At 50.7% G+C, this 15,343-nt stretch overlaps 1 protein-coding gene across 1 annotated transcript in view; it reads right to left on the minus strand.

Moving 5' to 3' along the window:
* Positions 1 to 15,343, minus strand: part of XPO7 (exportin 7) — a gene marked incomplete at its 5' end in the record, with an annotated part of 34,887 nt that overhangs the window by 7,821 nt on the left and 11,723 nt on the right. Inside the window, 13 exons of the mRNA XM_009072592.1 lie at positions 180 to 287; positions 987 to 1,075; positions 1,471 to 1,577; positions 2,001 to 2,109; positions 3,722 to 3,785; positions 4,727 to 4,807; positions 5,839 to 5,912; positions 6,779 to 6,914; positions 8,435 to 8,540; positions 10,965 to 11,158; positions 12,824 to 12,996; positions 14,283 to 14,429; positions 14,862 to 14,981. Of these exons, the coding sequence (XP_009070840.1) occupies positions 180 to 287; positions 987 to 1,075; positions 1,471 to 1,577; positions 2,001 to 2,109; positions 3,722 to 3,785; positions 4,727 to 4,807; positions 5,839 to 5,912; positions 6,779 to 6,914; positions 8,435 to 8,540; positions 10,965 to 11,158; positions 12,824 to 12,996; positions 14,283 to 14,429; positions 14,862 to 14,981 (1,508 nt within the window). The remainder of the gene's footprint in view (positions 1 to 179; positions 288 to 986; positions 1,076 to 1,470; positions 1,578 to 2,000; positions 2,110 to 3,721; positions 3,786 to 4,726; positions 4,808 to 5,838; positions 5,913 to 6,778; positions 6,915 to 8,434; positions 8,541 to 10,964; positions 11,159 to 12,823; positions 12,997 to 14,282; positions 14,430 to 14,861; positions 14,982 to 15,343) is intronic.

Below are 15,343 nucleotides of genomic sequence, written 5' to 3' on the forward strand. Positions count from 1 at the left end.
CTTGGCAGCTTTTAGAGCATAAACAGATCGAAACAGAGAACACAACCGAGCACCAACACCCACAGGAAGCAGCAGACAGACACAAAGGGACAGAGATAAGCTTTAAAGCCCCTTCTAAGCCAACCCTTTCCACGGTTCCATGAAATCCCTGTCAGCTCTCAGGTGCTGGAGGTTCCTACCTGTTATGGACCAGCTCAGCCATCAGTTTGAGGACAGGTGTGGTGCAGGCTGGGTCGTGGTACCAGAGCTCAATGGCTCTCTGCAGGATGGGCATGTAGGATGGGTAACTGCAAGGGAAAGCTAAGGAATCTGGCTGTTTTAAAAGGGCAAAATTCCTACCAAAAGGTGTATTTTGGACTGCACAAAAACCTGGCAAAGCAGCTTCATTAATGGGATTAACCAGAGATGCTGCGTTAGTATTGATAACAGTAACTCATTACTGCACAGAAAAATAATAACCCTAATAAAAATAAGGAATTTAGAAGACAAACCAGAAGCCAGAAGCCTTTGAAAGCAAGGGCAGCCAGACAGTCTGTCAGTGCAGACAGCTGACCTTCAGCAGCCACAGCAAACCTGGAGCCCAGCACTGTGCTCTTTGGGCTTCAAAAGGACAAGGAGACCTCCCCAAAGGACACATTCCCAGTGCTGCTGGCTCCAGGGAGCAGGAGGAAATGCTTTTGGTGCTGCTGGGAGAGATCCCATGAAAGCCTTTGTGTTTCCCATTAAAGCCTTTGCAATTTACAGGTCAAACTCTTTAGGCTCACTCGGCAAAACCTCAAGAGTTCAGCTCAGAGCAGTTTGTAGATGACTTGGTTGCACACAGACGAAGTCAAAGCTATTTTAGGGCTTAGAGACAGGACACTGAGTACTATAAAAGTGCTGAGAAACCCCAGTCAGGATTTCACAGGGCAAAATAGGCCATTAGGATGCAGCCAGGCATCCTGTGGCAGACAGATGACTCAAGGGTTAGGGCAGCAGCAGGATACATCCACTCAAACAGCATCATGAAGCTTGTCTTGGCATTGAAGGCAAAGGCTATTCCCCTCAGGTCTCTCACCAAACCCACCAGAGTTCTCTGCATCCAAACAGAAAACACATGTCAAGATAAAACACACATGAATCTCTCCCTCCCTGGCTCCACTTCCCTCCTCCCATCCCAACAGCAATCCCTGTCCATGCTGGAGGTCAATCCCAGGCTGGACAGTCCTTCCCATTCAGTGCCAGTGCAGGGACAGCACTGGGATATTGCATTCCCAGGGGAAGGAAAGCTGCAAGTGTTTCCCTGCCCCAATCCTGAACCACACCTGAGGGGTACAGGGCACCCCCCTTGCCATGGAAGGGAAGGTCCCATCACTCCAAAGGAAGAACACCTCCCACTCTGCACAAGTTATTGCTCTCCTGCCTGTCTGACAACATCCAAGTCCCTAAGAAAAAGAGCATGGATAAAAGGGAATGTCCCATCCAACTTACTTTTGCCTCTTGTTCATTGAAAGTGTTTGTGCTGAACATCTGTGCCACAGTCTCAAAGGCAGCTGTGAGGGGAAGCATGAACTGCTCATATTGATCCTCATCTTCCCCTGAAAGGGAAAAAACCAAGAGGAAATCAGGAGAAAATTCACGGCACATCCTTGTGTCCTGCAGCTCTGCCTGTGCTGGGCAGTCACACTGAGCCAGAGACACCAGAAGGTTCCAGACAGGTGATGTATCATTGCCAATGACTTACAGATGGCTGAGAACAAACTCTGCCACATCAGGAAAACACTTGGAATATTCTGATGGAAAAATTCAGCCCCAGACTTGCTGGCACCACCTGCAGTGGCTTGTCCTCAGCAATGTGGCATCAAACCCACTCAGGAGCTTATTTCCCCTTTTTCTTTATCTCATTTGGCTTTTCCCATCTCAGCATCCTTTCCTGGAGGAGCTTAGAGCTCCCTACACAGCAGGATCCAGCATCCCAATCCCAGAATTTAGCTGTGATTCCCAGGAAAAGCCTCCAGTACCTAAATCCACCATGAGCAGACGTCCCAGTGCAGTGTAGAACGTCGTCCGACACCTCATGTCAGTCAGGTTGGACTGATTGTTAATGCCCAGGAAGGAAAAGTGCTCACTCTGCAAAGGGAGAAAACACATGGATTAAAGAGGAAACAGCCTCCAGTGGCATGAGGGGAGGTTCAGGTTGGATATTAGGGAACATTTCTGCATGGAAAGGGTTGGAACAGACTGACTGGGAGTGGTGGAGTCACCAGTCACCTGGCAGTGTGGATGTGGCACTTGGGGACATGGATTAGTGCAGGACATGGTGCTGGTGGACTTGATTTAACAGGTCTTTTCCAACCTTAATAATTCTAGGAACCACCACCTTGAACTGACTTCTGTCCCAAGGGCTGAGGATCCCTAATTCCCACCTAATCCTCAGGGCTGAGGAGCAGTGAGGTGCAGGCTCACCTGGCTGGAAACCCCCAGCCCTGCCGGAGCAGAGGCCACCAGAGGGCAACAGGCACTGCTGGGAACAGCATCCCACCTGCTGGAAAACTCAGTGCTACCATCCCTCATCCTGGAATTCCCCAGGCCCAGGTGAACAAGAAAGCCTGGCTTTGCCTCTGGAGCAGAGAAGGAATCTGCCCCCTACCCACGGGGACCTTTCAGCTCTCTGCAGACATTCCCAAGTGACTCTGCTCATGTTCTCCATGCAAACAGCAGGCCTGGACCGAATGCAGCTCCTGGGCCAAAGGCAGGATGTGGTGGGACTGCCTGAAAAACATCCCCGAACTCAAGGAATGCAGCTCCTCATCCCACCAGGGAATGCAAACCTCCTGGAAGTGGTGCTGGAGTCCTACTGCTCCAACATAGGAGCATCCCAGAATAGAATCATGTAGTGGTTGTGGATGGAAGGGACCTTTAAAGCTCATCCCATTCCACCCTCTGCCAGGGGCAGGGACACACTCCACCAGCCCAAGTTGCTCCAAGCCCCATCCAACCTGGCCTGGAACTCTTCCAGGGATGGGGCAGCCACAGCTTCTCTGGGCATCAAACAACCACACACTCCCAACCTTTGCTGCTGCCTTCTCCTTGCTCATTCTGTCACTTCTGATTTTAAGTCTTCATCCCAGAGAGCACCAGGAGTGCTCCAAGCCCAAGGCAGTTGGCCTGACCCCTGCAAGGGATGGCACTTCTTCCCAGTCAGCACTTTTTGAGTGGCAGCTGAGGCACTGCAGCTCTTACTGTTGTATTCTACGTTACATTCTGCTTTAAACTGCATAAACATTGCTCACTGCTGTGTGTCTGTGTGTGCAGAGGCATCACAGTCTCCTGCATTTTGCTCTGGAGATGGAATCATGGAATGGGTTGGGTTGAAGGGACCTTAAAGCTCATCTTGCTCCATGGGCAGGGACACCTTCCACTAGCCCAGTTTGCTCCAAGCCCCATCCAGCTTGGCCTGAAACACTCCCACGAGGGATGGGTCTGGCTTAGTGAAGAGCAGAGACCTCCACATCAACCCCTCAAAGGCTGCAAAATGTCCCAAAATTCCATCCCCTCAAACCTGAACAGAGACAGAACAGAGACTGCACTTTCCAGAGCCTCATCCAGGACCATGGAAGCACCTGGGAGCCAGGGGAATTCCATAGTGTGTCCAGGGCTTGAATTGTCTCCCCTGGGGACTGTCTCAGCTGCACAAGGGCAGATGGAGGGGTGAGGAGGAAGCAGGAGGTGCAGGACTTACCGTGTGATTGTTCAGCATGAACTGCACAGCGCTCAGCTTCACCAGCTTCCTCACACTGCTGTATGTGCAGGGGGTTAAGGAAATGCCTCTGGAATTCCCACAAGAAAGCAGAGCCAGCAGAACATCCTTACAGTGCTTGAGAGCACTTCCAGGCTACACTGGATGGGGATTTGTGCCTGTGTTATTCAATATATTGTGGATTCTATTTGCTCCAAGAGCAACGAAGTTGCACAAGTCTCTGCAGTGAACACACAGATTAAAGAGGAAACAGCCTCCAGTGGTACCAGGGGAGGTTTAGGTTGGATATTAGGGAAAATTTCTGCATGGAAAGGGGTGCAAAGCATTGGAACAGACTGTCTGGGAGTGGTGGAGTCACCAGCCCTCGGATGTGGCACTTGGGGACATGGATTAGTGGTGAATATGGTGCTGGTTTATAGTTGGACTTGATCTTCAAGGGCTTTTCCAACCTTAATGATTCTGGGAACCACCACCATGAACTGCCTCCTGTGCCAAGGGCTGAGGATCCCTAATTCTGGGAACCATCACCTTGAACTGCCTCCTGTGCCAAGGGCTGAGGATCCCTAATTTGGGAATCACCACCTTGAACTGCCTCCTGTGCTAAGGGCTGAGGATTCTCAATTCCCACCTAATCCTCAAGAGATGAGGAGCAGTGAGGTGCAGGCTCACCTAGCTGGGTACAATGCTCACTGTCAGGAAGAACATGTAGAAAAACAGGAGACAGGTTGGGAACTGACTGTGGATGGTCAACTACACAGCAACTATGACCCAAAATCCCAAACTCTACATTCCAGCCATTCCCTGCAATCCATCAGCCAGGAAAGGCCTTGAGCAAACACTCCCACTCTGCTCTTCTCACCACTCAAAAGCTTCAGGAGTTCAGGAAGCTGTGCCACGTTCCTGTTCCAGCTGAACATCTGCATCCCTCTTCCCTCCTCCTGAGGTTTAGGTGTTGTGTGCACCCAAGAGCTCTTCCCAAAAGGATATCCAATGGAGAGGTCATTGAGCAGCTGCAGAGTCTTGGAGGTGATCGGCTCACATCGCCCCCAGTACTTCAGGTTGGTGATGCTAGGGAAGAGGACAACAGGGATGGATCAGAGGAGTTTGCTCACATTCCCTTTGGCTGTGTGGTGGACTCTTCCAATTTCATCACCCAACACCATCAGCTCCACCCTCCACCGAAACCACAGACATCACAAGCCACAAAATATTGGTATAAAATCACTGTACTTACATTTGGTTGACTAGAAAATTATCCTTCAGATAATCTTCACTACTTGGCTCCCAAGCCTACACTGGCCCATAGCCAGGCCCTTGGAATTCTGGGGCACTCCAGGGCTGGTTTCTGCAGCAAGGGTAAGAGAATTCTGCGGCAGTGACTACATGCAGACGTATGCAATTCTGCACCTGCACCATCCACTGTCAGCTGCAGAATTCTAGTAGCCCTTGCTCCTTCCAGGAGAGCCATTTCAGCCCTGGGGGCTGTGCCCAGCTGGGGGTGAGGGGTGAGCAAGGCCCCAAGCAGGTAAAAACAGGGGCAATGCTGAACAAGGCAGAGCTTTGGGCTGCACAGCACCAGGCACAGGGCACTGGGCTCAGCTTGGAGCTACTCAATTGGCTCCAAATGCTACAACAAAGCCAGGACAAAAAGGTTGGGTCCAGAAGAGGCCAAATTTGGTGTCTCCCAGAGATTTAAGGGAAGGATTTGCACTATTCTGGGACTCAGGAGCAAAGAGAAGCTTGGAAGGAGCTGTCAGTCCCTCCCACAGAGCTTTCGTGGCTGGTGATTGCCAATAGTCAAGTGCCAGGGCACATCAGGAGCTGTTCCCTCTCTGAGCTGATTTACTGAGCACCACTCGGAAGAGAATCCATTCTCCTGCTGTGTTTTTGTGTCTCCGTGCTGGATAACTCAATCCTGGATAACTCAACCCTGGATACTGTGCCTGACTCAAGCCCTGATCAACACCTGGAATTCTCTCGAGTAGCCACATGGTCCTAAGCGTGTTAGACTCAACAAGACTCCCTCAGATTCCAGTTTGCCTGGTTGTACCTTGGAGTAAAGCCTGGAATCTGTGGTGGGGGCAAGCAGGAACACTTACATCTTTCCTATGAAGACACTCAGGACCATGGTCTCGTCGTTGAGCCCCAGCACCTCGGACAGGCGGCGGTACAGCTGCAGGGAAAGCACCAGGTTAGCAGCTGCCAAGGAAATAGGGAATGCTCAAGGATGAGGTGCTTTTCCCTCTCTCTCCCTGCATGCCACGTGTGCTAGGAGGGTGTGTGTGCTCTGGGATTTCCCTATCACAGCATCTCTGTGCTGTCTGACTGATGGAATCCACATCAAGCCCTGCCCTGATCACTGTTTCCTCCTGGCTTAGTCACAGCAGCTTCAGGTATCTACACAACAGCAGGAGCACTTGGTTTTCCTAGGAAAAGGGGACGTAACAACCATGCTCCTCCACCTTCAACTATATCCAGGATCTTGGTGTATTTGCCTGGAATTCCAAGCCCCTTATCAAGGATTCCAAACTCTCCAGGGTAGGGAAGGAAGGCTATGATTAGAAGAGACCCCAAATCTGGAGTCAATGATATTCACATTCTTTACAGATTATTTTCTATTTAAAATAGGTATTTTACACCTCTAAAGAGGCACCAATGCACCTACAGCTGCCTTGGGATGAAGAGGATGGAGATGTATCTCCACCTCAGAGCCGAGGAGGCATGGGAGATGCTAAGCTCAGAGGTCTCATGGGTGCACGAGGTGGTCACAAGTACAAAGGCTTAAAGGCAAACTGAATTCAGGTATCAGTTCTAGGCTACTGCCATGGTTTTCCTTCCTGACATGGAATGTCCAAACCAGCTCAGGGATAGCAAAGTTAACACAAGGAACCAAATCTAGAAACCACAGCAAACACATCCTGGAAGTATTTGCAGCTAAACAGAGGAGAAACCAAGAAATGGCACTTGTTTTCACTGGAAAAGAGAAGTGATTAGTGGGGTTTGGATGCCCAGAGAGCCAGAGCCAAGGGCAGTGATTACCTTGGAAGACTTCTGCACCTGATCTCCGATATAGATCTTGCGGAACTGCTCGAAGAAGCTGAGCATGGCCAGTTCCAGCTTCTCATTCCCAGCCTGTGCCAGGCGGGAATCCGTCAGGTTCATCAGCTGCAGCACCCTGGGAAGGGGGAGAACACCCTGCTGAAGGCCTCTGCCAGCCAGGAAGGATGTCTGGCAACGTGCTGCTCTTGCCAGGCTGTGGACAACAGATTGTCTTCCTTTCTGTGGTAACTCATTTTGGGTGAAGAAGTGGCAGAGCTGGTAACAAACCCTGCCTAGGGCACATTGCTCTTTGGTGTAAAGCCTTTGTAAGGCTTCTACATCCCTTCTGCTGCCAGGTTTGAACATGCTGCACAGGTGAGTTTTGGGTGCTTTAGCACCAGTGACTGGTCGGGCTCTCAAACCCACCTGAGGAACCACAACCTGCTGCTCTCTCAGAGCCCTAGCAACCCTCTCCCTGCATTTGGGCCACTGTGAGCCCTGCAGGAACCACCCTGTGACCTGGCTGGAGAGTTTGGGGGGACATAACACACCTGCAGCAGAACTGGGGGGCAAAACCAATTATATCCTTTTTGACAAGTGCCACAAAGGTCAAAGTGGGAAAGAAGATCAACTAGGAATAGATTTATAGGGAGGTGGCCCTGCCCAGGGCAGGATTTGGGACTAGATGATCTCTAAGGTCTATTCTAACCCCTTAACATACTATGATTCTAGGAACATTCATCATATGTGCTGCTGAAGGGAACTGAAATGTGTATGGGGCCTTGTAATTTCCCCTTTCACACTCATGAGCCTTGTAGGAAGCCAAAGCTTGGTGTTACCTCTTGAGTTACCAACAGCTTAGCTTTCACATTTTCACACTTCAGCTCCTTGTCCCATGTGGAGCATTAGGCTCTGGGGCAGAAACCTTTCAGTGGGACTTGAGGTTTTAAGCTCCATGTTCTCACATCCATCAAATAAAGCTGAGCAGGATTTCCAATCCCCAAATCCAGCATGTGTTGGATGGTATTATAAAGTTGAAACTTTAGAATTGCAACATTCACAGTGTATTTAGGGACAAATTTCACTTTGGATTATTATTATTGGATTATTAGTTAGGAACTGGAGTGATAGGACAAGGAGTAATGGGGAAAATTGAAAAAGAGAAATTTGGATTTGATATTAGGAAAAAGTTTTTCCCTGTGAGTGAGGTGAGACACTGGCACAGGTTGCCCAGGGAGGCTGTGGCTGCCCCAACCCTGGTAGTGTTCAAAGCCAGGTTGGCTAAAGCCTTGAGCAACCTGCTCTGGTGGGAGGTGTCCCTGCCCAGGGCAGGAGGTTGAGACTAAATGATCTCTAAGCTCCATTCCAACCCCTTAACATACTATGAAACACACTATGAATCAACTAGGCAAAGATTTTCCCCTCACCCAAATCATCATTCATTTAGTCAGTAATTAAGTTCTTCACCCCCTCTCACATGCTCTTCCCCTCTCCTTCTCCTCCTAACCCAAACTTCCAATTTAGCCAAGCCCTACACAACTTTGCAGCCATCATCTGGCTAACTCCACTGGGTTTGGAGTGACAGGAGGGGAAGCAGAGGGTGGCATGTGGGGGACAGCAGTTCCTTGGCTGCCTGCAGCAGTGGTGGGTCCCTACCGACAGACCAACTCTCCATCCATGGCATCCTGCTCGTCCGTGCTGGCGAAGGACACCCGACCACCGATCACGGCCCCGATGATGTACACCAGCCACGTCAGGCGCCCTGAAACCACAGAGCACACACAGCCCCATGTCACTCACCACACCTGCACCCTAAGGGGAGACCTTCTCACCCTCTGCAACTCCCTGACAGCAGGTTGGAGTCAGGTGGGGGTTGGTCTCTTCTCCCAGGCAACCAGCAGCAGGACAAGAGGGCACAGACTCAAGCTCTGCCAGGGGAGGGTTAGGTTGGATATTAAAAGAGATTTGTTACAGAGAGAGTGATCAGACATTGGAATGTGCTGCCCAGGGAGGTGGTGGATTCCCCATCCCTGGAGGGTTTTAGGATGAGAGTAGATGTGGCACTTAGTGCCATGGTCTAGTAACCATGGTAGGGTTGGACTGGATGATCTTTGAGGTCTCTTCCAACCTGTTTGATTTATCTCACCTGCCCACAGGCACCAGGAGTACCTTTCTGCTTTGGTGGCTATCTCCACCCCAATGTCTCCATGTGTGGAGGACAGGTCTGGCTCTGCCAGCTGGGGGGAGTGACCTCTTCTTACACCTCTGGCATTGTGTAGGTCTTTGGATGGAATGTGCAGTGCCCAGAACAGTCTCTGGTTGGGTTTCTACAACAGATCTTTCCATCTTAATCTTTTCATTGCTATTTTTTGGTGCCACATCCCCGGAAGTGTTTAAGGTCAGGTTGGATGGGGCTTGGAGCAATCTGGGCTAGTGGAAGGGGGCCCCTCCCCTCGCCACTCGATAATCTTTAAGGTCCTTCCAACCCAAACCACTCCATGAGTCCAACCATTAAACCAGCACTGCCAAGGCCACCACAGAATAGCACAAGACAAGAGGAGCGAGCCTCCATGAGCTGGTGGAGAACTTCACTGAGGTGCTGAGAGCTGTTGGGGTACTGATCCCTGACACATCCCACCCTGCCCCAAGGCAGCCAGGGGAATATTGGCTCCTTTTCCCTGACACAAGGTGCTTAAGTACACAGAGCACATGCCCTGAGGAGCTTCTATTCTATGATACTCCAAGACTGGAGCAGTAGGATTCCAGTCCAAACCATTCCAGGATTTACTGGAAGACAGACAACAGTGCCTTGGGGTACTGATCCCTGACACATCCCACCCTGCCCCAAGGCAGCCAGGGGAATATTGGCTCCTTTTCCCTGACACAAGGTGCTTAAGTACACAGAGCACATGCCCTGAGGAGCTTCTATTCTATGATACTCCAAGACTGGAGCAGTAGGATTCCAGTCCAAACCATTCCAGGATTTACTGGAAGACAGACAACAGTGCCAGGTTTACCTGGAATATTGTCATTATTCAAAGCTTTTCCACTGTAGAAAGTCACTTCCTTGGAAAATGCTACTCTGTGTTTACATATTCCAGCAGGGAATGTTTATTCCTTCAAAGTCTGTGGAGAAGTCAACACCATGTGGAGATTTCCCCCATGAAAACCAAAAGGAATGACTGGGTGGGATCAGACTGCTGTTTCAGAAGGAAAAGGAACAACTCCCATACCTCTGCTGGTGCCCCCAACTCCTCCAGGGAAGGGGAAGCTGCAGCCACAGAGGAATAACCTAGTGACACCTGAACCCGCAAGGAGCTGCTGTATCGTGGCCAGTGTTAAACAACTCCTGACCCAACCAGCTGGGCCAGTACAGACCCTCCAGGCTGGGCCCACCCGGGCTGTGGGCACAAACCACTTCAGACAGTGGCACCAGGTGAAATCTCAACTCCCAGTTACTCATCACCATCAACCAGCTGGAGGTTTCTGCCACACAGCCAGTGAGGAGGCTCAAATGAGCACCCACATCCCACCTCAGGCCACAGAGGGATGGGGTGGGCAGTGCTGGATGGGAACACCCTCATGACTTGTCTCTGGAAGATGAGGAAAGGAGATGTCAAGCCTGATAGAGCTCAAGGAGTGTTTGGACAATGCTCTCAGGCACATAGTGGGATTATTAGGGTGTCCTGTACAGGCCCAGGAGCTGGAATGGATGATCCTTGTTTGTCCCTTCCAGCCCAGGAGATTCGGTGCAATGCATTATATTTCTCCACAGTACAGGAATGGAGTCACTTGTAGGACAGAAATGTCTACAGCCAGTGAGGAGGGGCCAAAGGGCACCCACATCCCACCTCAGGCCAAAGAGGGATGGAGTGGGCATTCCCATCCCATGTTCCATGGGGAACACCATCACAACTTGTCTCTGGAAGACCAGGCAAGGAGATGCACTATACTTCCCCCCAAAAAAGGGAATGGAGCGAGTTGCAGCACAGCAGTATCTCCATCCAGCAGTGTGGTGTGTGCTGGGAGTGTCTGTCCACAGCCCAAACCCTTCTGTGCCATGCAGGCACCTCCCTAAGGGACTGTGTGGGAGATGTTCCTCCCCACTGCATGGGTTTTACCAGGAATGAAGTCCTTCTGGAAGAGTTCCTTTGAGGATGTGCCCCAGCTCTGTGTCCAGACTCACCTTCCTGCACAGCCACGTCCATGGGGCTGGCAGTGGCACTCTGCAGCAGCTCCTGGTAGGACTGGGCTGACTGGTCGAAGAGCTGCACCAGTAGAGCACATGTCTTCTCGTACTCGCAGCGGCCGATGGTGGAGAGCTGGTCCAGCTGCTGCTGCACGAGGCCAGTGTCGTCCAGGGGGTCCTCCAAGCCATCCCTGAGCAGGGACAAAGCACAGCAGACAAGGATTTATAACCCTTAGATGGTGCAAACCATACCATGAGGTTCTTTGTGGTGGGTTGAGGGTGTTTCCCATGCAAAGAGCAGTTTCAGGGACTGGCTGTGCCTCTGTCATGATGGAGAGAGACACAGACCAACACCTGAGCATCACTGTAGCCAGAGATCAGGGGGACAGCAGTGCTGCAGGTGGAAAAGGGCAACAGAACCTGGGGGGAGTAACCTCTCCCTAGATCTTTAACATTCATCCAGGTCTTCTTACACGTATACAGGTCTTTTAACACTTATCCAGGTCTATGAGCGGAATATGCAGTGCCCAGAACAGTCTCTGCTTTGTGTTTCTACAACAAAACTTCCCATCTCAGAGCTCTCATTGTCTTTTCCTCTACATACATTAACCTCAGCAATAAACTCATCATGAACTCCAGAACTAGCTAAACCTGCTGTTCCTCCCTTGCATTGCCAGATCACAGAATCCTGGAATAGTTTGGGTTGGAAGAGACCTTAAAGCTCGTCTAATTCCATGCCATGAGCAGGGACACCATCCACTAGCTGTTTGTTGGTCCAAGCTCCATCCAACCTGGCCTGGAACACTTCCAGGGATGAGGCAGCTACAACCTCTAAAGATAGAGACAAAAGGATAAGCCCTTTAGTTTTCCCTAGGAGAGATATTATTTTCCTCCATCTGACCACTTGTTTTCACCCAACACAAAGACACCCAAAGGGGAATCCATCCCCCACAAGTCCAGCCACTGCAGTGGAATCCTGGGAGCTATTCCTGCACTCAAACCAATGGAAAAGCAAAGGTAATGTGAGGTGTAATTTGTGCCATCCTAGGGCAGAGGTGTGAAATGAAGTGACTCACGCTCTGCATGGCGACTCCTCTCTGCTCTGAGGGACCTGAGGTGTACAGGGGATGCTGTGGATGCTGGTGAGAGAGCAATCCTACCAGGAACACGTTGGACACGGATCAGATCAGCCATTTGAGATTAAACAAGGCCTCAACAAAACCAAACCAGCTTAAAACAGATAAATCTCCTCTAAAAAAGAGACAGGCTACATGATTTAGGTAAGCCTCCCTCAGAGATCCTTTGGTGACTCACAAAACTTCCTGTGCTTGAGCTGTTTTTAAAGGAAAACTGGAAAGAGAAACACACCAGAGTGTTGTGTGTTTGCTCAGGTGCTGTCAGGCATGGAATCATGGACTGGGTTGGGTTGGGAGGGACCTTAAAGATCATCAAGTTCCAATGCACCCCCTGTCACCCCCAGGGACATCTTCCACCAGCCCAGGTTGCTCCAAGCCCCATCCAACCTGGCCTGGAACACTCCCAGGGATGGAGCAGCCACAGCTTCTTTGGACAACCTGTGCTAGAGCCTCAGCACCTCACAGGGAGAAATTCCTTCCCAGTTTCTCAACTATCCCTGTCCACTGGCAGTGGGAAGCCTTTCCCTTTGCCCTAGCACTCCAGGCGCTTGTCAATAGTTTCTCTCCATCCTTCCTGTAGCTCCTTCAGGCTGTGGAAGGTACATTAGGTCCCACCAAAGCTTCTCCTCTCCATGTTGAACAATCCCAGCTCTCCCAGTCTTTCCTCACGGTGCCCCAACCCTCTAACCAGAGAAGTGCTGCCAGCTGTGGCATTCTCACCTGAGGATGATGTGCACAGACTCCAGCCTGGATGTGATGTAAGCCTTGGTGACCTCTGGGGTGTATGTCTCGAGCATGTGAGGCTCAGTGGCCTTCACGTAGGGCACGGACGCTGCCAGGCGCTGCCACAGGCTCAGCAGGTAGTGAACACTGTTGGGAGCAAACTCCCAGTGCTTCCAGAGGAAAAGAGAGGGAAAACAAACCAGGGAGTTAGGATCTTCATTATTTTACCCATGGTACTTTCATAGAATCATAGAATTTAGGGGTTGGAATGGACCTTTAGTCCCAACCCCCTGCCCTGGGAAGGGACACCTCCTCACTAGATCAGGTTGCTCAAGGCTCATCCAGCCTGGATTGAACACCACCAGGGTTGGGGCAGCCACCACATCCCTGGGCAACCTGGGACAGTGTCTCACCACCCTTAGAGTAAAACGTTTTTCTCATATAGAACCTAGACTTTCCCTCCTTCAGTTTGAACCCATTACCCCTTGTCCTGCCACTGCAGTTCCTAACACAGAGTCCCTCTCTGGCTCCTTGTAGCCCCTTCAGATAGTGAAAAGTTGCTCTGAGGTCTCCACACAACCTTCTCTTCTCCAGGCTCAACAGCCCCAACTCCCTCAGCCTGTCCTCACAGGGGAGATGCTCCAGTCCTCTTAGCAACTTCGTGGCCTCCTCTGCACTTGCTCCAACAGTTCCATGTCCTTCTTATGTTGAGGACACCTGAACATAGCCTCATTGAATGGTTTGGATTGGAAGAGACCTTAAAAGTTCATCTCCTTCCACCACCTTCCACTAGATACAGCAACAGCTAAAAAGCTTTCATGACCTGGTGCCAATTCAACAACGAATTTCACTGCACACCTGGATTCAGTGGCATCAGCAGCATCCAGAAACCATTGGAAGGCAATGCTGAGTTTCCAGGCTGTGTGGTTGAGGCTTCATTACCAACTCCCCCTGAGCTCAGGCTGTAGCTGCAGCAACTCCACACAGTGCCCAGCTCAAACCTGCTTCCCAGACATTAAATTTAACAACCAAAAGCAATTATCTAAGCTATACAATGTTTAAACCTTGCTCTGGGCAGGGCTGTGGTTACAAGCTGCATATACCAGTGGAAAACCCAGAGGGAATATGGGATGATATTCCTATCACTAGCAAACTCTGCAACTGCCTTGGAATAGCGAAGTGAGACATAAGTCTAAAAATAAGCTTTACTGAACCAGGTTTTTTCCCTGTTGGGATGTGGAAAGACTCTGGAGGGTTGGCAGCTCTGTCTGTCCCCACACTGCTCCTGCTCCATGCAGGAAGAACTCACTGACTAACCAATGCTCCACTGAGGATTCAGTCAGAGTTTGCAGGTTGGGTAAAACCAACCCAAATTCCCGTGCAAACAACACACAAGAGGTTGTGATGGAGTAGACAAGGGAGAAAAGCCCCACAGGAGGAAGGAGGCCACGTGTACCTGCAGGCTGGTGACGGTGAAGTTGGCGATGAGACGAATGACCTCGGGGTAGTTCTCCACCTTCACCAGCTCTCCCAGCTGGTAGTTGCTTTTCAATCGTGCCAGCAAGCGGCAGAACTCGTGGTAGTTGTTGGGGTCTGACAGGCTCTGAGGGGACAGAAAGAGGAGAAGAACTCAGAAACAGCTCTGCAGGCAGCTGCAAGGAGCTTAGACTACCACAGAACCAACAGGGTGAAAGACACCTCCAAGATCATCAAGTCCAACCTCCTGCCCATAACCCACACCATGAAGTGCCACATCTACTTGGTTCTTCAATGCTTTCAGGGTTGGTGACTCCACCACTGCCCTGGGCAGTCTGTCCCAGTGCTTAAATACTCTTCCAGTGAAGAAATATTTCCACCCTGAACCTCCCTTGGTGGAGGAATGGTGGGAAAAGGGAGCAGCAAGACATCACTCTCTTCTCCCAGTGCCAAGTGTCCATGTGAATATTCGAGGGGGATAAGGACATTATGAAGGATTTTTGGTGAGGAAAATATGATGCAGAGGAAGTAGAGCCTCAGTTATACCTGGAACACTCACCTGGGGGTTTTCCAGTATTCGTTTAACTCCGTCAACGAGATGAGACAAGAATTTTGCCCTCTCGGCGTTGTTGAAGAGGGACCTGCGCACAGAGGCAATCTGCACCAGGCAGGACAACACCTGCAGGGACACAGGGAGTGGAGAGGAGAAGACGGATGAGAACAGTGCAAGGAACAGCAGGTTTCCTCCTTGGGACACAAGAAATCTCTGAGAACTGATGCTCCTTTGCTGCGACACAACAGCTCCTTCAGGTTAGCAACTCAAATGGCAGCAGAGAAACACATCACCCAAGGGAACAGTTTCATCCTGACAGTCACAGAATCACTGAGGATGGAAAAGACCTCCAACATCATCAAGTCCAACCTGTGACCCATCACCACCTTGGCAACTAGCCCAGAGCACTAAGAGCCATGTCCAGTCTTTCCCTGAACACCTCCAGGGATGGTGACTCCATCACCTCCTTGGGCAGCACATTCCAATGT

The sequence above is a fragment of the Acanthisitta chloris genome, unplaced genomic scaffold, assembly GCF_000695815.1.
Source record: "Acanthisitta chloris isolate BGI_N310 unplaced genomic scaffold, ASM69581v1 scaffold9114, whole genome shotgun sequence".
Lineage (NCBI taxonomy): Eukaryota > Metazoa > Chordata > Aves > Passeriformes > Acanthisittidae > Acanthisitta > Acanthisitta chloris.